We start from the raw sequence: 26,336 nt of genomic DNA, 5'->3' as shown, positions 1-26,336 counted from the left end.
TAATGTTTATTCACAAATGAGTGGAGCGGTCGTCCACACTTGTGGTTTGTGAGTAAACTGAACCTGTGGCCTGTGTCATGTAGCGCTTTAAACACTGTACTTGGAAGCATGAGGTCTGGCGCAAAAGCCTAGTTAGATGCTTTGCAAATTTTTGACCCACAAACACATACAGGAACGGATTGAGGCAGCTGTGCGAGTACGCAACGGCTTCAGTGGCTTGCAGCATCAGCTGGATCATTTTGCTCATCTCACACTCTGGAGTCAGGATGTGCTTCAGTTCCAGTGCTTTGAGGAGTGCTGCAATGTTGTACGGTATCCAACAGCAGAAAAACACCACCATGACCACAACAACAAGACGAATGGCCAGTTTCTTGGAATTACGCAGCATTTGAAGCCTACGTAGGACCATTGAATAGCAAAATCCCACAATACTCAGTGGGATCAGCATGCCCAAAATATTCATTTTAATGAACGCTGCACTTCTTACCTCATTGTGACTTTCTTTAGTTTTTGGATAAGCGCTGCAAACTATTTCTTTTCCAAATGGTTCAACTCCAAGATACAGTAGCTCAGGAAATGATGCTGCAACAGCTAGCATCCAGACAACCATGCTTGCTAAAATCCCAAAAGCCTTTGTTCGGATTCTCAAGGCAAACACAGAATGAACGATAGCCAAGTATCTGTCGATGCTCATCAGCACAATGAAAAAAATACCAGCATAAAATCCAATGTAGTACACACTGAGGACCAGAGTGCACATGACGTTCCCGAATACCCAGGTATCTCTGGCATAGTGAGCCAGGAACGGGAGAGTGAAGATTAGTAGAAGGTCAGCGATGGCCAGGTTCAGGAGAGACACATCAGTCATGCTTTTTATCTGAGCACCTCTCAGAATTACCCACAGCACCAGCATGTTGCCCAGGAAGCCCACCACGAAGAACAGAGAGTAGAGCACTGGGAGGAACCGGCTTGCATGGGGTCCGTATTCACATGGTGCAATAAATTTAAATTCAGAATAATCATATTCAGGTGTGCTGAAAACAGTAAAGAGAAAGTTACTACATGATAATTATGGACGAATGTGCACATTAGGATTCAGATGTTAGACACAAGTACAGACTTATGCACTAAAAAGATAAACAAGAATTATGTATGCAGCCTGGGGTTTGAGCAATCATTGTTTATGTGCACCATGCTGAAATTTATGTTTTGGGTTGTAAATACACTTAAAAACAATAGAATGCCATTTAATCGCATTATTATACAGTTCTGTGCAAAATTCCTGAGCCGGCCATCATTTCTTTATAGTTTGCTACCAAAGCACGGTACTTTCTTGATTTTTTATTAAGTCTTGAGGAGTAGTTCCCCATTGCTTCCTGAATGAAGAACTTTGTTTTCTATCTTCATGGCAAGTTTTCAGTCCAGTCCGTGTACCTGAGCAGTTTCAGGTGAATGTTTTTGTTTATTAAGCCACAATGAATAATTAAAGCATAAAAAAGATCTAACTGAAGACATTAATCAGTGGGGAAACAAGTGCAGCTGATGACAAATGATCAGGCTGGTGATTAGTATACTGGTGATGCTCAATGCTGAGTGGTTTTAAACAGACCAGAGGGGGAATGGAGTTGCTGCTGAAGTTTTAAATAAACGAGCAGTTTGTGAATTGTATATTTAGGCACTTTGCAGTTTAACATGTTTTCCCATTTCTTTAATCTAATGTTTGTCTTTTAATTTTATTTAATATGAAGAAATAACAAGTGGATCAAGACTTTTGCACTGCACTGTATGTAATATTTTTTATATTAATATAAAATATGGCACTATAAATTAATTGGAAGTATAATTCATTTAAAATCCTGATACATACAGCAGACAGGAGGTGACAGCATCTTAACAAAAGACACTGCTTATGTTATATAGTTTATACTGTATTTATTAAAATAATGTCATTAAAATGAGCCATGAACATAACAAATCAGTATTAGTTCAGTTTATTCCCTTGTTCATCCAATGCACATCAAACTAAGCTAATCAGTACTATGTGCTGGATCAAGTGCTATTTTAGAAGCCGCTTAACAATAAGTGTGAAAGCCAGATTGTTAAACCAGATTTGCCATTTTTAATGTGCTAATTACTGTACAACTCGAGGTATTCCTGCAGCAGTTATTGGCTATGTGCCTGATTTTTTATGTTCTCACGCATGTCATCCTATTTCTTATTTTTTTTAAACACTTCCTCTATTTTTTATTTCACATGTAAAATGTTACAGTGGTTCAGAAATAAAAAAGTAAAAAGGCTCTTAAAGTAAAAAAAAAAGAAAGAAAAAAAGCCAACCTCAGAGGTGTGGGATAGGTGTGAAGTGGAGGTAGAGTATGTTTTTTAAATAGACTCTAAACCAACATCTTTCAAAGAAAAAGCAGTCATCTTTAAGAAAGGAAAAAAAATTATATTTTTTATGCAAAATCTAAATAAAGAATTTAGGAAACCAACTTAAATCCTTCTTTATTAAATTATTGCCTCTTTGGACTGGGTTTTATATTTGCTCTTTAACGTTTTAAAATACCAACTTCATATACATATTTTTAAATGCTTAAAAAACTAAACTAGTTTTAGAACAGTTTTAGTGTATTGATTGCTATGAATGTTTATTCATTTTACCCCATGTCTTTAATTTTTGTATATGCCAATTTACTTCAGGAAGTAAGTAGAGAGTGTACACTTTTAGATAAAAATATAAAGTCATATACAAAATAAATAAATACATTAAAATTTGCCACACTTGTGTCATTAAATAAATACTGTAAGGATTTATTAATATTCATAGCTGTATTATTACATATATATATATATATATATATATATATATATATATATATATATATATAGTCCTAATTTATTTATTTATTTATTTATTTATTATTATTTTTTTATTGATGCTAATGGGTCAGGCTTGTGTTGAGGTTTGTGTTGCAAAATATTGAAGAAAATAAATGTTTTTGTTTATATGCAGAGGGTTGTAGATCTCATATTAGCTGATAACTAACACAAATGGATCAGGGTCATTTACTCTTAACAAAACATGCCAGGATTTAAAAAATGCGATAAAATTACAATTGACATACATAAATATGCACAATTTACACATAAGCTAAGTTTCTTTCAAAGTGCTTACAGCTGCCTTTGATTTCTAAGATGAAATACATCCTCACCTGAGTGATGGGACCGCAGAAAGATGACTGGTGGTATTTGACATCATTGCCCTTCAGCATATAACACTAAACAGTCATGCTAGTATAAAAAAAGAGGGAAAAACTTAGAAAACCAATATGTAAGGCTGGTTAAACTATGAGTGTTGTCGAGTATGCCTAAATGTCTCTGATCAACAGATTTCCGTAGCAATATGAAAGTATCGCCCCCCCCAAAAAAATGAGTCAGTAAACTGCAGCAGTGCAAAGTCTAAAAAGAAGCGTGAAAGTCTGAGATGTGAAGACAAACCAGAGAGAACACAGAGACCAAGTAAAATGCATACAGCAGTCAAAAATAAATAAATGAATAGATAAATAGATAAATAAATAACACAGAACATTTAACATTTACAGCAACAGATAACACACGATTCAAATTAAATGTAAAAGTGATTGCGACATTACCGCCACAACATACTTACAAAATTTGGGGCTTATAGTCCTTTGGGGCTTAAAGTCAAAACTGAAACAAGATGTTGGTGTTAGAGGTCTTTGTTTTTCACACTTCTGTTTTTTTTTTTTATGAATATAGGGCTCTATGGAGACATGCGTACTGTTTAACACTTGATTAGTTTACCCAGCCGGTAACTACTGTTGTTGTGTGCTGTAGTGATGATCTTGTCTTTACTTTTCCATGTACTAAGCTTTCCTGAGTGTTAGGGAAAACTTGTGATAATATGTGATAATATCTTTCCTAGAGGGTGGCAAGCTGAGTTTCCCCAACAACTAAATATTGAATGAAAACAGTGTGACATAGTATAACCAAGACAACCGGTCCACCGGTTACTGTTCTACTCCACTACTACTGTTCTGACTCCAAGGGTTATATTAATGTTCTCATCTTAAAATGACTAATATGCTGAAGTAATTAATAAAAATTTAATTTATTAAAAATGTTAATGGGTAACATTGTGATATTTTCTGTGTGGAGACTGAAAACATTTGTTTTGAATATTAACCAGTGGCAGCCGGTCAATAAGGGGCGCAGGGGCGCAGGGGCGCTGCCCCCCTAAAGTTAGGCAGAGAAGAATGCTACCTTAATTATTTAACATAATAATTATTTATTTTAATTATGAAATAAAGTCATTTATTTACAATAAAAAAAAAAATCAAAACTGTATTACGTTCATTTGTGCTGGTGTACGCAGGGCACCGGACAAACGAGTGTCTATATAGGCACGTACAGTTTTAAAAAGCATGTGATTTAAGGCTGAGCTCTAATTGGATTTTTTCAAACCATCCTTTGGGCGCAGCACTGTGCGCCCTGAACCCTCTTTCTTTTGTTCTTAGCGAATCAATATTGTTTTTAAATATTTGGGCTCATGTGATTCTCAACAAGTCTTATTAACATTCAGCAGATTGTTAGTTAATGTATTGAATATTGATTGACATGGAAGCCAGATAAGTATGATAAAAATTCTGTCATTTCTTTGCTAAAATACCCCTTCGCAAGACGATTGAACGAAGAAAGAAAAAAAGGTAAAGAGCTTGGACCAGATCGATCTGATCTTCTAATTAAGCAGCTATCAAGTGATCGCGCCCAAGCTTACACTCTGTACTTTTTCAGCACTTCTTATGGCTATTTACAGGCAATTGTTAAAAGTTTAATTTCGTCACTGATATTAACGTATTATTATTTTTTTAAATTCTCTTGGTCTTGGAGAAGTCACCTCCATGCTATACGAGGGCATCCTCTATTGATTTCTAGATCCGTTTCTTTTGTTGTCCTGCTTTCACATGGTCACTGGTGTTTATTGCAAAGACTTGCCAGATAAGCCATAACTGATTAACTGACCTGTAATGGGTCGATGTTGAGCTATAGACATTGGGGGAATAGGAGAGATGTCAGATGCCCACCTATTTAATGACAGTGAACTGAAGGAGTGCATACAGGTTGGTACCATCAGTGTTCCTCCGCCAAAACCCATGACCAACGATGACAAGCTCATGCTTTATTTTATCCCACACTTTTGCCTTGAGAACTTATTTTATGGAAGGCCTTTGGTAGACGTGGACTTATTGTACGGATGAAAAGCTTGTGATCAAATACAGGTTAACTAGAGGGAGATATGATGTGGAGAATGCATTTGGAATCCTTGCTGGTGACGGTAAGTTTGTGACTTTTGGTGTAACCTGTACATAGTGCTTTTATTGTAAATAGAACTTGATGAAACTTGACTTATAAATATTATAATGAAATGAACATTTTAGAAAGAAAAACTTACTCATGTTTTCGAAGTTCTGAATGAAATGAAATGACCAAAACTGCATATATTTTAGAATTAAAAGATTATATGGTTATTTTTTTTATTAGTCTTGATTTTGAAAATAATAGGAATAATCAAAATTTAAATACTTTGACATGTGATATATCTTTCAACCATGTTTAATTTTCACCATTTTCCTTTAGTAATTTTGTAATTACATCCATTTACATTTAATACAGGGATCTTTGGCTTTAATAACTGATGTTTTGCTGTAGAACAGGAAAGGAAGCGATACCAATGCGTAATAATTAAAATCAACTTGATAATGGCACTTAAGAGTTGATACTGAGGCCTTACTGTGGTGTTAATGAAAATTTTTGAACATGCATCAATTTTCCTCCTGATACTAATGAATATGACTGAATTCACACTGAGCCCAAAAGAGGCTCCATTACCGACCTCTACTGAGCTCCTCCGAGGTCATAAAAAATTTGCATCTGTGTGGATTTGATCGCAAATTTGGATGAGTGCAATGGGGATATAAGGTTCAGCCATGTGTTCTTGTTCTTTGTGCATTACATTTCTTTTTTTCTGTTTATTCATTGGAATTAATATTTAAATAATGAAAATACTGATAATTGTCATGTTTGAATGTTCCCTTGCCCTTTAACTTTTTGTTTCATTAAATTTTCTATTGGGATTTTGTAATATTGTGATCTCCATTTTCGATGCTCCTAAATAAATATCCAGGCCAGAACTTAACAAATTTCCAAAATTATATCTGCTATAAAAGCCTTTTCCTGGTAACATGAATCTATCAAAGGTAGGCAATCTTAGCATTCTCACCTAATATTGATAGTTAAGCGACCACTTTTAGACACTTGAGTAAGGCTCTTAATCCTCTCTACTCCAGGGACTTTGTATAATGACAGACCTTCCACTCTGAAAACTTTTTTTTTTATCGAACTCTGGTATGATTTTTTTTTTTTTTTTGCAATAATCTATTTACAACAAACAATGTCAGTCTTCACTCAACCTGACATTTATCACTGTACACTAGTGATGTTGTGGAAATGAGTTTTGTGCTCTGGAGAAACCTTAAGAAAGAATTCCACGAGCTTCATCCGATCTCCAGAAAACTCACAATTCAGATGCAGTTGTGGAGATAAACTGTGATACCTACCGGGAACAGGTGGTGCTTTATAAGCTGGTGATACTTTATAAAAAAATAGTTTGCATTCTGAAATGACTCATTTTCTCTCAATCAGTTCATCTAACTAGTCATTTACACAGATCATCCTTGATAAGAGTATGAAAATCATAGACATTACCGAGAACACAACCAAGTATGACAGAAACGTCAACTGAAGACAGTGTTAAGAAAAGGAAATTAAAATGCAAGAGGTGTTATATTTGTATTACTGGGATAAAAGTCAGTTTCGAGCTAAGTACATGGCCTTGGACACGTAATGTGACTAAGTGTGCAAAACAATAATTACATTTAAGTACTATGAAGGTGTCACTCTTGTGGAAAGAGAAAATCTTTAAGACAATTATGTTTTACCAGATGTTCCTCTCTTCCTAGTCAAACTACAGAGAAAAAATTGCTTAAAGTTTTGCATTTATATTCCTACATTAGTCTCTTCATGACCCTTAAACTTTATAAATAAAAAATAAATAAATAAATAAATAAATAAATAAATATGCTTTATTTAGGCAGTGCATAAAAAGCCATTTGAACTTAAAAAGTGAATAAGTAGATTATGTTCATAACAACCTTTAGACACAGCAAGTATTTAGTTATGTTTTTAGTTTTGCAAGAGCTGCAACCCATGCTGCTACCTGTTTGACATTTGAAAAATTTTGTAACAAAAAGCCGTAAGCTCTGAAATAAACCACATTTTAAGGAAGTACATCAGTTCTGGAAACTAGGAGGCTTACAGCATAGACAGGGCCAATCAGAGAAGATAAATCTAAAAAGCCAAAAATGAACAACAACAGGAAATTGAAGAGCGAATCAACTCGACAGACCATTGACATGTGGCAAAGCATTTAGGCTATTACTGACTTGTGCCACCCAGCACAACAGCTGCAATCAGAAAGATCAACAACTTCTTTGCTTATATTGAAAGGGGGACAAGGATCCCATGGTTAAGGCAGAGTCTGCCAAGCATCTTTGGGGACAGGGGTAGCTCAGTGGTTAAGGCATTGGACTACGGTTCGGAAGATCCCAGGTTTAAACCCCACAACCACCAAGTTGCCACTGGTGGGCCCTTGAGCAAGGCCCTTAACCCTCATCTGCTCAGATGTGTAATGAGATAAAATGTAAGTCGCTCTGGATAAGAGCGTCTGCTAAATGCCTAAATGTAAATGTAAATCTTTAACCTATCCTTGACTCAGGCAGCTGTCGACACCTACTTTGGGCCTGCTTCCTTTGGGCCAGCACCAAAGCATTTTACCAAAATGGCATTAAGCAATTCTTCTCCCATTGCACTCACCCAGTCATCGCAAAGTGCTTCAAAATGCTGTTCTTCATGGACCTTAAAGCCTTTGGATACCGGAACCTGACTAGTTCGCTTGTTGTCATTAGGTCAACAGTAGTGGTCCATTCTACTCGCGCTTCCCAGGAAAATCTCAACACATATCCTAGGATGCAGTTCCTCGAGTTACAAGAAAATATTATAGCTCAAACAGCTTTGAATAATTACAATCTTTGGTAGCCACACCCTGATGTCTAAGAAACAGACCAATGTCTTTTACCTCTAATCAAGGCAGTCGAGGGTGAGACTGAAGGAGGTGAGGTTGTCAAATCTGACCTGATTGGTCTGTTTCTTAGACATCCCATACTATATATTTAAATGATATATTTTCTGTATATACACACATTTTTTTCATGTGATCAGTTTAGTGGAACTACAGGTTACAAAGATTATGATTGTGTCATGTTGCACATGCTCTTTATGTTGTCTTTTAGTATACTGTAGTACTTAGATAGTTGTGTTTTTTATTTAAAGTATTAATTAGTTTTTTCTCAGATAATAAGCTAATTAGATGACTTAGCTAGTTTTTTTATGGTATCAATTTATGTTTTATGTACTGTATGTATTACTGTGGTCCAGGAGGAATGTTGTTTCTTTTGAATGACTTGCCTTGATTAGCAGCTACTGTGAATGAATTAAAAGCAGTTAGCTTAATGTTTGTGAAACGTTCTGTCAAATAGGACATCAGGTAATTTAAATGTTATTCGAATGCCATTTGATACACTTAACAAAGCTATGTGGTATACTTTAGTATAAGCTAGTTTGTAGTGCAACCTTCTGTTTCACTTCTCATTCAGTATGTCTCTTTCCCCTTCCCTTGCTACTGTTACCACTAGCACTCTTTTTACTGCATTTTGGGGTCATGGTGCACTTTCGGTAATGTTTTTGAAACAAATATAAACAGAGAGATACATTTACAACACTTGAAAGGCACCCAAGCAATTTTTGTAGAACAGATATGAGATGCACATGCTGTGTGTGGGAAGCTGTTGCAGTCGCTTTTTCTGCGTCTGTCCCCTTCTTTCCAACCTCTTTCAACGTCTGTTCTATAGCATCAACTGACTGTCCTGACCAACGCTTTACAGTACCTTGATCTAATTTGCTGTCACTACTTTCTGTTTAACTTTCTACAAAATCACAACCAAAGCATAAAGATGTTTTTTTTATGTTTATTTTTTTTATGAAACCTATACATACAGTATAAAAACCAACATATCATTAATACTAAATTATATACATAACCACAAACACTCCTGCAGTCTGGTTTATCAATTGGCACAGAATTGTGTGAGATTGAGTTATAGCTTTTTGCAAAAACATACAAAATACTTATACAGTATAACCAAAACAATTTTGACAAAATATTTCGGCATTTATGCTTTTTAAATAACTGCGCAAAATATTTTCTATCAGGTTGCAATAATTCTTGCTGCATTGGACAAAAAAAAAAAAAATCATAAATAGAGTCATATTTTGCTACTAAAATGCTGTTAATTTGTACAAATGTATACTTATGTTCAACATGATTTGCTTCTTAAAATTTGAATCAATTTTTTACCACTGAACAACCACGGTTTGGATATTTATTTACTACAAATATTCTACTTATGATATCAGCAGGACGTCATTCATTCATTCATTCATTTATTCAAATATAAGGAAATTATTATTAACATAAGAAAGTGCTTGGGAAAAGGAATTTGCTAGTAGTTTTCAACAACTTCAATGTCTTTTGTTCAGTATGATTTTCTGACTTGAAAAAGATCAATAACCAAACATACTTTCAGAAAAAAAGGCACTGAACTCTTCCATTCCTTGTCTCATGTACCTTTTACTTAGAAAGGTGCATATAGTTGCCCTTAAAGCATATCTCATGTATTCTTATATGCAAGCTTTGGGCAAAATACAGTAGATGGCACATTTTTGAATTTAAAAATAATGTTATACAATATTCCACTTTTACTGTTGTGAATTTTGCCATGAGATGTTTTTTTTTCCCAATTGAAAACTATGGCCTTTATTATTATTTAATTTTTTTTATATTCTACTACTAATTAGAAGAACACTATCAATAATATTATTATTATTAATAATAATAATAATAATAATAATAATAATAATAATATAGAGGAACTGGTATAAAAGACACATTACTTTTGCCTAAATCAGAAGTTTGTAGGCCAATAAAAGCATGCAATCTGAGACCCAGTTAAAGTTTGTACAGTCAGTTATGCGGTCTTTTACTACTCCAAATACAAAGGAAATATGAAGGGGATGCACCAAATAAACATGTGGCAGCTATAAGTGTGCATCGTTAAAAGCAATAATGCAGTTTCAATCATAATACGCTTATGTACTATGAATGTTTTTTTAAAGGTACAATGTGTCTGCATTTTTCAGTGAAAGACATATTAAAGATCCAAAATGTAAAGCTACAAAGATACATCTATGAGTAAACAAAAGCTAAAATAAATGTAAAATGGAAATTTATAACTAGATAGAGATATTTAATTTTCATTTGTACATGCAGTAATAAAATGAAAATAATCAATACATGCACTGCATTGCAAAACAAACAAACAAAACAGATTTCTTGTTCCTCCATTCAGACACCAGCTGAACGTTCATCCATGCTTGTGGTTCGTGAATACACAGAGCCTGAGACCTGGGTCATGTAGTGGCTCATACACTCCACTTTGACCATTGGGGTCTGGAGGAGGAGCCTGGCGAGGTGCCGTCTGAACTTTTCTCCCACAAACACATAGAGGAACGGATTGAGGCAGCTGTGTGAATATGCAACGGCTTCAGTGACTTGCAGCATCAATTGGATATTTTTGCTAAGCTCACACTTTGGAGACAGGATGTGCTTCAGTTCCAGTGCTTTGAGGAGCGCTGCAATGTTGTACGGTATCCAACAGCAAAAGAAGACCACCATGACCACAACAACAAGACGAATGGCCAATTTCTTGGAGGATTGAAGGGTCTGAAGCTTCCGGAGCACCATCGAGTAACAAAATCCTACAATACTCAGTGGGATCAGCATGCCTAAAACATTCATTTTAATGAAAGCTGCACTTCTCACATTATTGTGACTTTCTTTATTTTTTGGATAAGCGCTGCAAACTAATTCTTTTCCAAATGGTTCAACTCCAAGATACAGTAGCTCAGGAAATGATGCTGCAACAGCTAGCATCCAGACTACCATGCTTGCTAAAATCCCATAAGCCTTTGTTCGGATTCTCAAGGCAAACACAGCATGGACGATAGCCAAGTATCTGTCGATGCTCATTAACACAATAAAGAAAATACCAGCATAAAATCCAACGTAGTACACACTGAGGACCAGAGTGCACATGACGTTACCGAATATCCAGGTATCTCTGGCATAGTGAGCCAGGAACGGGAGAGTGAAGATTAGTAGAAGATCAGCGATGGCCAGGTTCATTAGAGACACATCAGTCATGCTTTTTATCTGAGCACCTCTCAGGATGACCCACAGCACCAGCATGTTGCCCAGGAAGCCCGCCACGAAGAACAGGGAGTAGACCACTGGAAGAAACTGGCTTGCATGGGGTCCGTATTCACATGGTTCACTAAGTCCAAAATCAGTATAATCTATTTCTGTTGTGCTGAAAACAGTAAGGAGAAAGTTATTTTTAGAGATTTGCAGCACATGAGAAGCTGAGATAGTGTACAGTCACGATTTAATACCAGAAGCATGCTCACTGATATTGAAACTTTAGATGAAACTACAGAGTTAAGCACTACTCAAATGAACATTTAAGAACATTAACATATTCATGTAAAAGATTTATATATGTCTCTATTAATACATGATCCCCGTCATCCCTTTAAAGCCCTTTTCATGCAGAGGACTTGGTACAGACAGCCTTTTTGTAACTTGTAGCAGATAAATTGTTGTTCTCCAAACCAGAGCTTTTTAACTATAAGTAATTTTTAAAGTTTTTTTTTCAACTGCTACCCATTAAAGGTCACTCCAACAGACTATTCAGTCAGCACATTTTCCTGCAGATCCCCTTTCTTTTTTTTTTTTTTAAATGGGGCTGATGGTGACCTGTAATTCTTGTGGCTGGGTGGTGATGGATATCTACCAATAAGCCCTCATTGCCTTTTATGTGTTTATATGTCTATGTTTGTTTCCCTCCTCTACAAAACAAGAAAAAAAATCTGGCAACCTCAAAATGTGAACCACAGTGAAGCAATTTCCATAATCATAACTAAGAGCCCAAGAGACTAAAGCAGCTGTGCAACCTGGCCCTGTAAACTGTCATGAGCAAATTTTAATACACCTTTTAGATTTAAGTCACTAGTTTTTAATATGACTCAGGAAGCTTGCATAACAAATTTTCACTTTAGCTGACAGGATTTTAGATTCAGATTTAGTTGTAATTCATTTAGTTTATCATTTGGGGGAAAATGGCAAACATCTAGCTATGCCAAAACCAACTTTTTTGTTTTTTGTTTACTCTTTCGTTTTTTGATATAAAATAAGATTTAAAGCTATATTATCCTATTATATTAGATTTAAAGAATATATTATCCTGGAGGAATAATAGAGGTAAGAGATATCTCAGCATCACATACAATCTTTTATCACATTACTGTCAGTAAATTTCATCATCTTTGTTTGTAGCAAACAAATTCATACAGCAGATAAAGACAGGAAGCATGTACAGTTATTTTTGGCCAACACTTTATTTTAATGGGGAACTACATAACAAATAGGATTTTTTTTTTTCATTAACAGTGCTAGAGAATTTACAAACGTATTAAATTAAAACTTTACAGACATTTTGAAAAGCTTGTCATAAAAACAAGAGAACATTTTTTTTTTTTTTAATTATCATTACTTTCCAATGTACTGCAATGTTTTACTCGTATCTTCTAGGTTATTAAATCAAAAAGCTTAAGAAGTTATATACTCACATTCTTCACAAAAGTGTTATAAATGCAAATGTTATTGCCATTTAAAGACTACTAGATTTATGCATCGCTTTTACTGGAAGTGTTCTGTTGAAGTAATAATGTGCTAGCCTTTTTGTAAATATCTACATAATTAAAGCTAGGTTCATTTTTATAAATATACAACTGTAGGTAGAAGTCAAAATAAGTTTGTTTATTTTTTAAATGCCTGGTGGTATAATATTAAGAATGCAAAAAGAAAAAACAAAAGATTCACTTCCATATACAGATTGTATCCTAATTGATTATGATAAAGGCCACCATGGTAGAAATCAAATTTCTCATTGAAATAAAGAGGCAACAGAACAGCTTAGATGGATTTGATCGCCTTTAATATTTTGAATGTGATAAATTCTCACCTGGGCATTACTTCTTCAGAATGACCATGAGTGACGTTTGACATTGTTGATATTTAGCATCAAACACTACAGAGCCGACCTGAGGATACAAAAAAAGAATAAATCTTTAATGCTAGCTTAAACAGCTGTGTTGTACACAGATTTCAATGCCATTTGGTAGACATGGGTTTATGAGATGAGTAAGATGAAGGCTGAACTGCAGAGGCTGTACTTATAAATAAGTGTAAGGTGTGAAGACAAACAACAGTAGACACAGACATCAAGATTCATGCATACAGCAATTAACAAAAGAAAAAAAAACAGCACAGCAATTAACATTTACAATGCAGATATAACTGATTACAATATTAGGTACCGTTATCTGAGCTCATGCTGCAATCATACTGTATACTTACAAAATATTGTAACCGTCTTGTCCTTTGGGGTTCAAAGTGAAAACTGAAATGAAATGCTGATGTTTGTAGTCTCTGGTTTTCACACTTCTGTTTTTGTGATGAGGATGGGGCTCTTTAGAAATGTGCATGTCTTTTGGCATGCGGTTAGTTTGCCCAGCTAGCGGCTAATGCTCTTGAAGCAAAAACACAGAAGCTGTGATTATGTTTTAATGTACTTAACTTACTGACTTATAAGAAAAACTTTTAATAAAAGTTTCAGCAATTAATCAAGTGCTGTTCCACACCATAACTAGAAATACAGTCAGTTGATCTACTAAGTGATTTAAAATCTCGCAGTAAAAATTATTTCTCAAATCTAATTTATTTTTTGGCTGTCATTATTTTTACAGCAGTGGTTTGTGGTTTCTTGGTAACATGACAAGATGCAATTTTGGGCAGGGGGAAAAAGAAGCTAGGGAGTAAATGACTGTTTATAAGGATAATAGGAAGCAGGCAGAAGGTCAGGTGATGTAATAACAGAATATCAGAAGTAAGGGCAAAATTCTCAGAATAGCAGAACCCGTAAGGATACCAGTATAACAGATGATGGGAAAAGGTCTTGGTAAATGTCACAGGGAAGCTGAGGGTATAATTTGCAAAGGTCATAATGTGATGTCCGTCTGCTTAAATAATTGACTGAAATTAGGAGCAGGTGTGATTTATTAAAACACCACTGATTGAGATGTAAGTGCAAAGAACTGTAGTTCAAGTTGAGCATGTACTGTAGATCACTGTGAGGCCTGTGAACTGTAGTTATGCGCTGATTCAGGCAGTGATGTGACGGGATATTTTGGCCAAAATCAGCCCAAGGATCGGAACTGGGCCCAGTCTAATTCACACAAACACTGTGACTGGACTGCACCAATTTCAGTGTCTGAAGCATGCACTTTTAGCACTAACACTAGATCTATGTTGAATGCTAGTTGAGTTGCCTGAAGGCTGCATCATGACAAGTTGGGTTCCATGATAATTTTTTATATTTTTTCTTTAACACCAAGGTTATGTGGCTGACGGTGGTGCTGGAGGATGCCTGTTTAACAGGAAAAAATATTAAAAGTGGCCAGAGGTCATAGTCATGAGAAAATGAGAAAATCCAACCAAACTGTGCGCAAAAGGTTATTGGAATAGGTAGAAATGTACAGATTATATGAGGCGGCACAAAGGTGCAAAATTGACAGAAAACTGGCAGAATAATAAATTTAGGGCAAAAGGCTCATTAAACAAGTCACAAGGAAACTGACTAATTTTACTTGACTATCTAGCCAAGGGTTGTTGTGCTGGAACTTCAGGTGTGAGGCTGCCAGTTAAACTCTGAGAAGTAGTCCTGTCCGGATCCAGGCAGTGATGTATAAGGAATTTATGAAAGACTATTATTATGTGCAAAGATTTCAGGATTTTATTAGAAGTTTTTGTAAAAAAAAAATCTCTTCATTACAATTTTTGTCTCAGCAATATTAGTACTGTAATTTTTTTAATCTTTATATTTCAGAATCAGAAAGAGCAGATACCCTTTACTGGGCTTCTTTTAACAATGAAGTTAATGTGATTGTCCCACTTCAGGTTCTGTGAGATGGTGGTGCCGAGGAACTGGAATAACTGAATCCACTGCTGTCACAGTGCTATTTATGATGAGTGGGGGAAGTGCAGGGGGGTTTCTCCTAGAATCCACAACTATCTCCACTGTTTTGGGTTTGTTCAGCTCCAGGATGTTATGACTGCACCAGACATCCAGCTGCTTAACCTCGCTTCTATAACCTCCTGAGACCCAGCACTTCATTTTTGTCCTCTGTGGGGGACATGATACCGTGGTCTTTATCACAAACACAATGCATGCAATGTGTTTGTGTCCTAATGTACTGCAAAGAGTACATTTTGGGCTTTCTATTGATCTCACACAGATGGGGGTGTGGCCAACAGATCACATGTTCTGTCTTTCTAAACTGGCGGCGATTGCAGCAAGCACATTTTATGGCCTTATGAGGTTTAAGTGATCAAATTTTTAAATACAGCATGTGGTTATTTTTGCTTTTTATTTGTAGATTTTTACTACATTATATTACAATTTTATGAGGGCATGTTAATTTTAAGCCTTTCAAAATACTAATTTTACAAAATACACTAAGCTTCGTATATATTGGGCAGGAAAGACAATGCCATAACAGACCATTACTGCCAATGCGACAACCAGGCACAGATTTTTTAAACTTCGCCAGTCCATAAAATGACCTTGCCATCCTGGATGACTAGAAAAAATAGGGTGCTCTTTGGAAAGTCAGGTCTCTTTTAAACAGAAACCAACATTCAACAAGGCTGCCTCAATTGATCAAGGTCCCTCAAAGCTGGCAAAGATGAGCAAATGATTCCTTTTACATGAGCAAATGATTTCTTTTGAGCAAATGATTCCTTTTACTCCTGTGCGCCAATGTGAGCCTGGGGAACCAAATCCCACAGGTTGCAGGGCCTTTGTGTTTGCCAGTCCCAGTGGTTTGGTGCTTAATTTTAAAGTCTACAGGAGTCAAAACACATTTCAAGGCAAGCAGGTGGGGATTGGAAGAAATGCTGTTGTTTGCATGGCTGGGTCAATACCAGAAGGATCCCACCTATACCTACACCAGTATTTCACCTCTATCAAAGAGCTTTTTTTTTTTAAAATATCTGTAAGTCTTAAATGTCCAGTGACAATGAACAGGAGAAAGGTGCATCAGAATGGTAGTCAGGCAACACTCAGAGATTGCTATAACAAAAGAAAGGTCCTTTGGCATCTTCCGTCCGTGGAATAGAGCCTCAGTATATTTGCCCAAGATGGTTACCAAAAGACAAGTGCCATGTTACTGCATCTATACCTGTTGTTGTAACAGAGTTTATTAAAAACCTGGGCGAAGTGGACCACGTGATCAGCCTCTATCCAATGTCAAGCTGCACAAGGAAATGGACAGTCTGCACCATCCTATGTTGCTCTGATCTGGCTGTTACAAACAGTTGTATCCAGTACAGATCAGACCACTGGGTCTCTGGGAAACTGGCAAAAGACCAGACTTTTTGTATACATATGTATCTTATTAGGGCCCAAGCACTATGACATCAGCACTATGTCATCATAGTGTGTGAAGAGCCCTATGGTTTTCCTAGGTTGTTTTTTTTCACCATTTTGGGCTTATTGGGGGCATCAACATGAACGAATTAAATGAATAAAAAAATAATAAAGTATTTGAATAAAGTAATAACACAGAATTTTGACCCAGCATAAACAACCCAACGATATGTTTACATTAGTAGTACTACTACCAATGAATGGAGAAGGATAAGGTCAAAGCCTGGGGATTCTGCGTGCTGTCGCGTTGTATTTAGCGAGTAGCATATACTTTTTGTATTTGTTGCATTTCATGTCTGTAGTTATATTGATAAATCTGCTACTTTCTGCGCATGCCTTTATCAGCCTTTTGATTAAAAAGCCGCACATGCAACTTACTTTCACTTTGCATTGTTTATTGTTTATATGTGTATATTTAAAGCACATAAACACAATAAAACAATAATATTTTAGGTTCATATATCATACATTTTTGTATTCTTTGTTGTACTTTGTCTTTTTGCACAGGCGCGGGTGCGTTACAATAATAATAAGTATAATAACAATAATAATAAATTTGGAGCACTTTTACTAATAATAATCATACTGAATGGAGAAGCCGTGGCAAGTCGCGGGATCCCTTTTCTCGAAACGCACGTTTTTAATGGCCAGATCTACGGAATTTAAAATTTAATCGAGTGTGAAGTATTTTTTTTTTCTCCCTATTGCGGTCAAATGACCGGTACTTGGCGTTTTAGTGTTAAGGGTCCAGTCGTGTCCATCAGATAAGCCAAGAACAGCCAGAGCCAGTTTTTCAAATGGCTTGTTGAAGGCATAACACCATTAGGGTTTGAAGTTTTCCTTTCCTTCTGATTCCAGATCTGACAAACATCCTTTTTACAGACCTAAAGTGTAGGAGTGGGGAGACGGGGGTTACCGGAGATGTTAATGGTGGTGTAGAGAGATGGTCAGGATGGGTGTGTCCTGTAACACTTGGAGTACAAACAGCTTCAAACACAAAGAGTTAGGGAGTGGCGTCTTGTAGTTAGTAATGGCTTTCAGGATTTTTCCAAACTGAAGCAGGGAAGTTTGCAGAAAACTGTTTTCCCGGCTTTTCAGAGTAGCTCCACTTGGCCACTCTGGTCTTCTTTGTTAATGTGTTCCTGGCCTAGTTGTACAAGATCCTGTCCCCTCTCCTGCAGGCATTCTCCTTGGCCTGGCTAAGCTGTCTGTGTTTTGCTATAAACGATGGTTTGTAATTGTTGTATGTTAAGTAAGTCCAGGTAGGACTTAAATAAATCCTGCTGCAAATATCCTAACAGAAACTGTTATACTGTATGATGTTACAGAATGTGTGAGCTCATCCAGATTGGTGGCAGAGGCACAATCAGTGCAGTCAAAACAGACTTGTCATTCCCGCTCTGCTCCAGTGGTCGTCTTTACAATCCTTAATACAGGTTAAGCAGATTTATGTTTTTGTTTGTAGGTCTGGAGAAGATGAACCAGGCACTGGTCAGAAAGTCCTAAAGCTGCACTGGGAAAAGAGCAATACTATATGCATGCTTTATTGTGGTGTAGCAGTCGTCCAAAATATTTTTGTCTCTAGTGTAGCATGTAACCTGATGTTTGAATTAAGGCTATTCACATGTAAGATTTGCTTTATTAAAGCCACTAAGAATAATTATAAAAGAGTCCAGGTTTTGTTGCTCCATTTCTGTGATCTGATCAGCCAGCTGTTGCAGCGCTGCAAACACTCAACTGATTGAACGAGGTACACTGAACTCCCGCATCGAATCAAAAGGGTTACAGTTGATGACGAACGCTTCTAGATCAGGAAAGCAAATCTTCTTCATCGATGTTACATCTGTACACCACCTTTTATTGATGCACAAGCATGTCCTGCTGCCAGGTTTCAGTGAAACACAAAGCAGCAGAGTTTTATCCGGGAGAGTACAGTGCTTTCAAATAATTAGTTAGAGAGTTTTGTATAATACATGCATAATACTTAATAAATTTAGTTTTCTAAATGCTTACTTTAGGTCAATGGCATTAAAGTCATTATTTTATCTAGAGAATTGACTTGTTACTAAATATTAATTGTCATTAAATATTTGTTGAATTGTACCATAATGATTAAGGTGTTGGGACTGTCGATCATAAGCCCTGGTGCAGCTTACCTGCCCCTTAACTGCTCAGATACAATCAGGCATTGAGCTGGCAAACTAACTCTGTAAGACTCAACTCTAAAATAACAGATGACTGGGTAAGAATGTTTATTGCCAGATGTAATAACTTTACAGTAGGTGTAAAATTATCAGGACGCTTTACGCAAAGAGCATTTAGTTTCATGACTTTATTAAAAGAATCTTATGGTAACTTACAATATAAAAAAAATCTTTTACAAAAATAAACCTTTATGAAAAAAAGAACAGTGTTGTACTTATTCTTTCTTCAAGCCTATCAGTACAGTTGTAATTGTTTTAAACATAGAATATTGAAAACAGTAAATGTTTTATTTTGTTTTTATGGACATGACTTGATATTAGCTCATAACTGCTTAAATTCTTCACTAAAACACTCAAGTGTAAATGACACAAAATACAATTAAATTACAATCAACATACATTAATATACAGAATTTTATTTCAACAGAAAAAAAAGTGCGGAGTTTCTTTAAACATGCAAGCAACTGCCTTTAATATCTGAAATGCAATACTTCCTCACCTGAATGATGTGACCTCCCAAAGATTACTGGTGGTGTTGGACGTTATTGTCCTTTAGCCTCAAACACAGTTTGAGTCAAGCTCGAGTAAAATGCACCAAAAAGGAGAAAAAGTAATAAACCACTTTGTATGGCTGAGTAACTATCTGTTGAATGTGCGTAAATGTTTTGTAAACCACATGTTTTTGTAGCATTATGAAAGTTTAAGCTCAAAAACAAGTCAGTAAACTGCTGAGGTGCAGAATATAAAAAGAGGTGTGAAAGTCTTAGCTGTGAAGACACACAAGAGAAGACAGTTCAAGAAACGTTCAAGATGAATGCATACAGCAAATACAAAAATTAATAATTCATAGCTATTTGCATGTTGCTGATAATAAATCATTGAAATATAGGGACAAGCAGCTGTGACAACACTGACACAATAATACAGTACGGACACAATTATACTATAGTTCTTTGTGGCTCAAAGCCAAAAATAAAATAAGAAGCTGGTTTTTAAGGTCTCCATTTTTCACACTTCTGTTTTTTTTTTATGACGAGAGTACGGCTCTGAGGAAACATGCATGATGTTTGCTACTTGATTTGTTTGCTCTAATAGTAACATGTATGAAATAGTGCTGAGCTTGTCTTTTTTGTTCCCTGTACTGAGCGTTCCAAAATTCTAAAGATAAGATATTTGGTAAAATTCTTTCTGAAGTGGGATAAAATCAATTCTTCAACAATCCACTTAAGAATAACAAGCTTAGTATATAAAAAAAAAATCAATACATTGGTTTTAGGTGTTATTACTACAAATTACATCCTAAAGGTATGAAAGTTACAACGTGTGAAAGCAAACAGTAATTTGCAAAGAGTAACAGAATGAGGTGGTGAAAAAGTGTTTTCTCAAGGTCTCTATGATATATTACAAATATACCATGCCCATATGACTCAGTTTCTCTCAATCAGTTCATCGAAGTAGCCATTCATACTAATAACTTGATTAGAGCATGAACTTTCTGTGCGTTTACTGTTTTTGCTACGGATCACTACAAATGCACAAATTGTGGTTGGTCACACTATAACAATGTAGCTAACCAGGGTGTAAGTGCATGGGCTATGAACATGCTATAAATATAATGATGAACCCACTGCAGATATCTGCTGCAGCTATTTGTCATAACAAGCCGTAGCTCAGTCATAGGTCCACCCTGTGTTTCTGAAAGCTGAGGTCTCATGAAGGCGTGGGGCATCAGATAGTATGAGGAAAAGGAATTCCAACGGTATAAATCTTATATTTGTTTTACGAACATAATGGTGTGTTTTAAGCCAAGTGCACTCCGAGGCCAAAGAACACACGGTGTGTGACAATGTAAGCAAAGCTGTTCTTTCTATGAAAAAAAGACTTTTCCCATAAGCCTGTCATAGTGCTTACAGGGTAGATTCCAGTGCTTATCAGTGCCTTGGATGGATAATTATCCATAAATTTTCCCACAGATATACATGAACATGCATTCGTTCATCATCTTGAAAAACCCTATTGTTCACACTTGCTCACGTGATTTTTAATAAGGTTTTGTCTGCAACAAATTTTTCCCTTTTTGCTGCCAGTATATATATATATATATAAAATATCACAATCAAGGCATTGGGTTTGCTATTTACCTTTAATAAAGCTCAACCAAAAGATTATTGATACTAAATGGCATATTTGCATTGCCATAAGAACATAAGCAAGGCTGATTTACCTTCTTATTAATAAAACTGTGGGATTTAAATATTTTGCAAAATATTCAAAAATCACACTGATAAGATAAAAAAAAATAATGTTGAAAAGGGGAGAAACATCACACAAACAATCACATCATTAATTCTATTTCTGTACAGCTTTTGCTTTTTTTTGCATCTTTTTTATATTGCACAGCAAACACTTAAAAAGCATTAAGTTTAAGTATCATTCAGGGAAACCCATATGAGCTATTTTGTATAACTGATCATTCTGACTTGTATAGGATGAGGTCAGTTAACATACACTCTCGGATAAAAAAGGCTCTAAACTGAACATGAACTGAACTGGTATGTTCAGTATGTATCTTTTACATAGAAAGGTGATTGTAGTGTACCTTTAAAGCATATCATATGTACTCTTATGCAATCCAGGGGATTAGGGACAAACATCTGACAAATGGCACATCAGGTCAGATTTAATCATTTTGGTTTATCCGATCATTTTAATTCACACATTTTCCCACACATTTCATATAATCTTTTTTTTTATTTTGTAAAGCTGCTTTGCGACAATGACCATTGTTAAAAGCACTACATGAATACACTTGAATTGAATTGAGATTTTAGATGACTTTATGACTTTACATAAAACAGTTGTAACTAATCTTGTAGACTTGTACAATGAAAACAGACATTGCTTTTATGTACATAAAAACTTTTTGAATTCATGGTAAAAAGTAAAATGGTTAGTGTTAGTATTTAATTAATGTTCAAAAGTACATTTATATATAATTTTAGATTCACTTATAATTTCTTTTAGTCAGTCACATGGTGCTACACTACTTCCATTATTGACTGGTTTTGTAATTCACGGACACCTAGCAGAACTCGTGCTCTGGTCAGCAATCATGCAACTACTATCTTGCATATAAGTATGTGTACTTCAATGCAAGTCTAATCCATTCTTAATTACAGTCCAATTATTTAACTATAAATCTTTTATAAAGGTACACTATATACACATTTTCTGATGAGAGATACATATTAAAAGTACAAAAAATAAATCTCACTCTGAGAGGAATGCATTAATAAAAGAGAATATTATAATAATCGTTACCTAAATGCAAGCATATAAATGTGCAAAAAACAATATAAAATGAAATTCATTCATACACATGCTGAGTTCTAAAAGAAAAAGATTTTATGTTCTTTCTTCATTCAGACACCAACTGAACGTTCTTCCACACTCGTGGCCCGAGAATACACTGAGCCTGAGACTTGGGTCATGTAGCGTTTCATACACTGAACTTTGGCCATTGGTGTCTGGAGGAGCAGTCTGGCGAATTGCTTTCTGAACTTTTCTCCCACAAACACATAGAGGAATGGATTAAGGCAGCTGTGTGAGTACGCCACGGCTTCAGTGGCTTGCAGCATCAGCTGGATCCTTTTGCTGTTGTCACATGAATGGGGAATGATCTTTTTCAGTTCCAGTGCTTTGAGGAGTGCTGCGATATTGTACGGTATCCAGCAGCAGAAGAAGACCACCATGACCACAACAACGAGACGAACAGCCAGTTTTTTGGAGGATTGAAGGGTCTTGAGCTTCTGAAGCACCATTGAATAACAAAATCCCACAATACCCAGTGGGATCAGCATGCCCAAAACATTCATTTTAATAAAAGCTGAACTTTTCACATCATTGTGGCTTTCTATAGATTTTGGATAAGCACTGCAAACTACTCCAGTCTCAGTTTCTATAATGCCAAGATCCAGTAGCTCAGGAAATGATCCTGCAACAGCTATCATCCAGACTACCATGCTTGCTAAAATCCCAAAAGCCTTTGTTCGGATTCTCAAGGCAAACACAGCATGGACGATAGCCAAGTATCTGTCGATGCTCATTAACACAATAAAGAAAATACCAGCATAAAATCCAATGTAGTACACACCGAGGACCAGAGTGCACATGGCGTTACCAAATACCCAGGTATCTCTGGCATAGTGAGCCAGGAACGGGAGAGTGAAGATTAGGAGAAGGTCAGCGATGGCCAGGTTCAGGAGAGACACATCAGTCATGCTTTTTATCTGAGCACCTCCCAGGATCACCCACAGCACCAGCATGTTGCCAGGTAAGCCCACCACGAAGAACAGGGAGTAGAGCACTGGGAGGAACCGGCTTGCATGGGTTCCGTAATCACATAGTCCAGTAGAGTTAAAAATAGAGTAATCATATTCTGTTGTGCTGAAAACAGTAAAGAGAAAGTTATCGCACATCAGAAGGTGAGCTAGTATGCAGTGGTGATATAACACAAGAATTGTGCACATTGATATTTACAATTCAGACACAAGTACAGAATTAAGCTCTGTTCACAACCAATGTTATGTGAGAGTTGGACACACCCTCCCTTTTGCGTATCATGCTGAAATTGATATTCTATCTTGTAAATATCTTTAAAAATCTTTAAATGCCCTTTGGGGAAATTAGCATATGACACAATTAAGTAATTAAGTTTATTTTCATTGCACACAGAGCAATTTGGACAAGACAGCATTTCATCAGAAACTTTGTTATCTTGGGAATTATTTTTGTACTTATTCTTCAAAGCAGAGCATGGGGAACACATAGAAGGAGCACAAACAATGGCATTATAGTGTTATTAATTTTACATCTAAGGAATTAAAATATAAAATCAATTATGTCCTGCGCACACATTACATTTTCATGACATTTTCGGACATTTGAAGGTGTGTTATTGTCTGTGTAAAATAACAAATATAAACTGATTAGTAATAAGGCTGGATCTATATTGTTAAACCAAATTTTCTGTAAATAATAGATCATTACAACAACAACAACAAAAAAAAATGTGCAGCCAGATATTGGCAAAATATACCACATTTCCCCGAGATCAATACCACTTCAGATCATCTAATCCAAAAACTTATGTTTTAGGTTTAATGCCAGATGCCCTTCCTTACATAACCTTTCAGTTTTTGAACCCTGGCATACCACAGGCCTACCACTGAGCCCCCAGTTCTCTTCTTTCTTTGTTCTGCTTCTAATAACAAAACACAAATCTGGCAACCTCAATAGTGTAAACCACATGCAAGCAATTTCCATAAGCTCAAGAGATAAAGCAGATGAACAGCCTGACTCCGGATACGAAGAAATTGATGGACATTTGAATATATCAATAGACCTTTTGATCCTAAGTCACTATCTCTGAATATGACTCATGAAGCTTATTTAATAAATAGTCACTTCATCTGTTGCTGTTTCATATTTAAACGTCATATACAGTAGATTGTTGGCAAGCAGCTAATTATTGAGAGGAACTAACATTTAGACTTGACAAAACAGAGGAAGCATGTACAGTTAATTTTAGGCACTGCTTTTTAATAGAGGTCTATTTATTAAAGGAGTTTTTATAACAAAGTCCTTAGTTATGCTTAAATTAAAATGTGAGGATACTTTTTAGGAGACATTCTCATTGACACTTCATAAAAAGGAGAGCAGATAGTTTTTTGATTAACATTATGGATCGACATATGAGTGCTGTTAGCATAATTTTGTAACTGATATTTTGCAACTTATCGGTTAAGATAAGTGTACAGTATACACAGTGCTTGACAACAGTGTTATAGATGCAAAAGTAGCTGCGGGTTCGTGCTTTGCTTTTATTAAGGTTTATGCATCACTCATAAATGTGCTCAGAGGGCCTGATGTACGCTTTCTTCAAACATCTCGTTGTGCATTTTTTAAAAATATTAAAATAATTTTTACCAAGTTTCTGCTATAAATTTAACACTGTGTGTAGAGCAATAATACAAGCTTGTTTACTTTATTAAACTTTTATTGAATTATTTTTTACAAAATTATTAAATTTTGTCTTGTTCATATACACACCTGTATTATTCCATAAAGCATAATTAGCCATTTATTAAAAGCCATAAGGGAGAAATTAAATGTTTTCCCACATTTTTGAGGGAAAACAAAACAACTGAAGTTCATTTGACTGTCTCCAATAATTGAAATTTCTTATATTTCTTATTTATTATATATTTATTATTTGTGTAAAATAAAAAAAAAGTCAATATTATTTATATGTATAAAATATTCTCACCTTCCTGTTGTGGTGTAAACCTGGCTGGTGTTCATTGTTGCCATTTAGCATCAAACACTATACAGTCAACCCTGGGTTAAAATATACAACAGAAAGGGAAAAAATTAAAAATTATGCTGGGCAATACTACGATGTTGAACACATCCGTTTTGCTCACAGATTTCAGTGCGAATTCTTAGTTCAACAAATGAGTCAGTAAAGTGCTGAGCTGCAGAGTCTGTACTCATAAACAAGTGTATGCTGTGAAGATGAACCAGAGGGAACACCAAGGTCAACATTAATGCATATAACAATCATGAAAATCAATAACTACATAAGATAGCAATCAACATTTACAGTGCAGATAATTTAAATATTTAAATAATAGGTACAGTTATCTAAGTCAACACTGCCACCATACTGTATACTTACTAAATTCTGTTATTGATTTCTCCTCTGGGGTTCAAAGTCAAAACTAAAATGAAATGCTGATGTTTGAGATCTCTGGTTTTCACACTTCTGTTTTTGTGACGAGTTCAGGGCTAGAGACATGCATGTCTTTAAGCATGTGGTTAATTTGCCCAGCTAAACTAGTAGCTAACGCTCTTGTGTGCAGAAGCACTGACATTGTGATTCTGAACCCTTGAGCGTATAAGATGTAGGGTAATATTTTAAGCGGTTTAACATAACTCATTTAACAGTCTGCCAAGTGTTATTATTAATTAATACAGCATTGTTTTATGATTTCTTCTTACCATGATAAGCTGCATTTTTTTTATTATCTTGCAACACTTTCTGTCCTATTTTAAGAGGGAGAGAAAAAAAAAACTGAAGGCAATAAGGGAAGGCCTACTTATGGGTGTTACAGTTTACTGTAACAGGAACTGACATTTCACAACTTTAAATATAGTTACAGAGAGAATTAAGATTCAACATTCAAAAACATTGCATGCCTATTCATGATAA

General features: G+C 35.6%; 3 protein-coding genes across 5 annotated transcripts; all 3 read right to left on the bottom strand.

The window, feature by feature from the left end:
* LOC128520052 (C-C chemokine receptor type 5-like) lies at nucleotides 1–21,041 on the bottom strand. 3 transcript variants are annotated; one of them, XM_053494069.1, is made up of 4 exons: nucleotides 19,563–21,041; nucleotides 13,730–13,901; nucleotides 13,335–13,413; nucleotides 1–1,034 (listed from the first exon to the last, which is right to left on the bottom strand). In XM_053494069.1, exons 3-4 carry the CDS (start codon nucleotides 13,376–13,378, stop codon nucleotides 11–13), a joined length of 1,068 nt encoding a protein of 355 aa, XP_053350044.1. In that variant the 5' UTR covers nucleotides 13,379–13,413; nucleotides 13,730–13,901; nucleotides 19,563–21,041; the 3' UTR covers nucleotides 1–10. The 3 variants fall into 3 exon arrangements, with proteins under 3 accessions (XP_053350044.1, XP_053350042.1, XP_053350041.1); XM_053494067.1 differs by lacking the exon at nucleotides 13,730–13,901; XM_053494066.1 differs by lacking the exons at nucleotides 13,335–13,413; nucleotides 13,730–13,901; nucleotides 19,563–21,041 and adding exons at nucleotides 3,210–3,288; nucleotides 3,668–3,996.
* LOC128520053 (C-C chemokine receptor type 5-like) lies at nucleotides 10,083–11,600 on the bottom strand. The gene has a single exon (XM_053494070.1). It carries the CDS (start codon nucleotides 11,498–11,500, stop codon nucleotides 10,598–10,600), a length of 903 nt encoding a protein of 300 aa, XP_053350045.1. The 5' UTR covers nucleotides 11,501–11,600; the 3' UTR covers nucleotides 10,083–10,597.
* A 152-nt stretch (nucleotides 21,042–21,193) lies between the features above and the next one.
* Nucleotides 21,194–25,361, bottom strand: LOC128520051 (C-C chemokine receptor type 5-like). Its single transcript, XM_053494065.1, has one exon. The coding sequence runs from the start codon at nucleotides 23,590–23,592 to the stop codon at nucleotides 22,486–22,488; it is 1,107 nt and encodes a 368-aa protein (XP_053350040.1). The 5' UTR covers nucleotides 23,593–25,361; the 3' UTR covers nucleotides 21,194–22,485.
* Nucleotides 25,362–26,336: the final 975 nt, after the last annotated feature.

This window comes from Clarias gariepinus, chromosome 4 (genome assembly GCF_024256425.1).
Source record: "Clarias gariepinus isolate MV-2021 ecotype Netherlands chromosome 4, CGAR_prim_01v2, whole genome shotgun sequence".
In the NCBI taxonomy this organism is placed as follows: domain Eukaryota; kingdom Metazoa; phylum Chordata; class Actinopteri; order Siluriformes; family Clariidae; genus Clarias; species Clarias gariepinus.
Note: the sequence above shows the minus strand (reverse complement) of the source record. Positions and strands in the feature narration are given on the sequence as shown.

Bases quoted from the DNA above. Each gene is read 5' to 3' on its own strand.
- LOC128520052 (XM_053494066.1), bottom strand. From the start codon at position 3,256: ATGATGTCAAATACCACCAGTCATCTTTCTGCGGTCCCATCACTCAG. The intron at 1,035-3,209 runs GTGAGGATGTAT...TACTGTTTTCAG, and splicing joins TCTGCGGTCCCATCACTCAG to CACACCTGAATATGATTATT.
- LOC128520053 (XM_053494070.1), bottom strand. From the start codon at position 11,500: ATGCTGGTGCTGTGGGTCATCCTGAGAGGTGCTCAGATAAAAAGCATG.
- LOC128520051 (XM_053494065.1), bottom strand. From the start codon at position 23,592: ATGTGCACAATTCTTGTGTTATATCACCACTGCATACTAGCTCACCTT.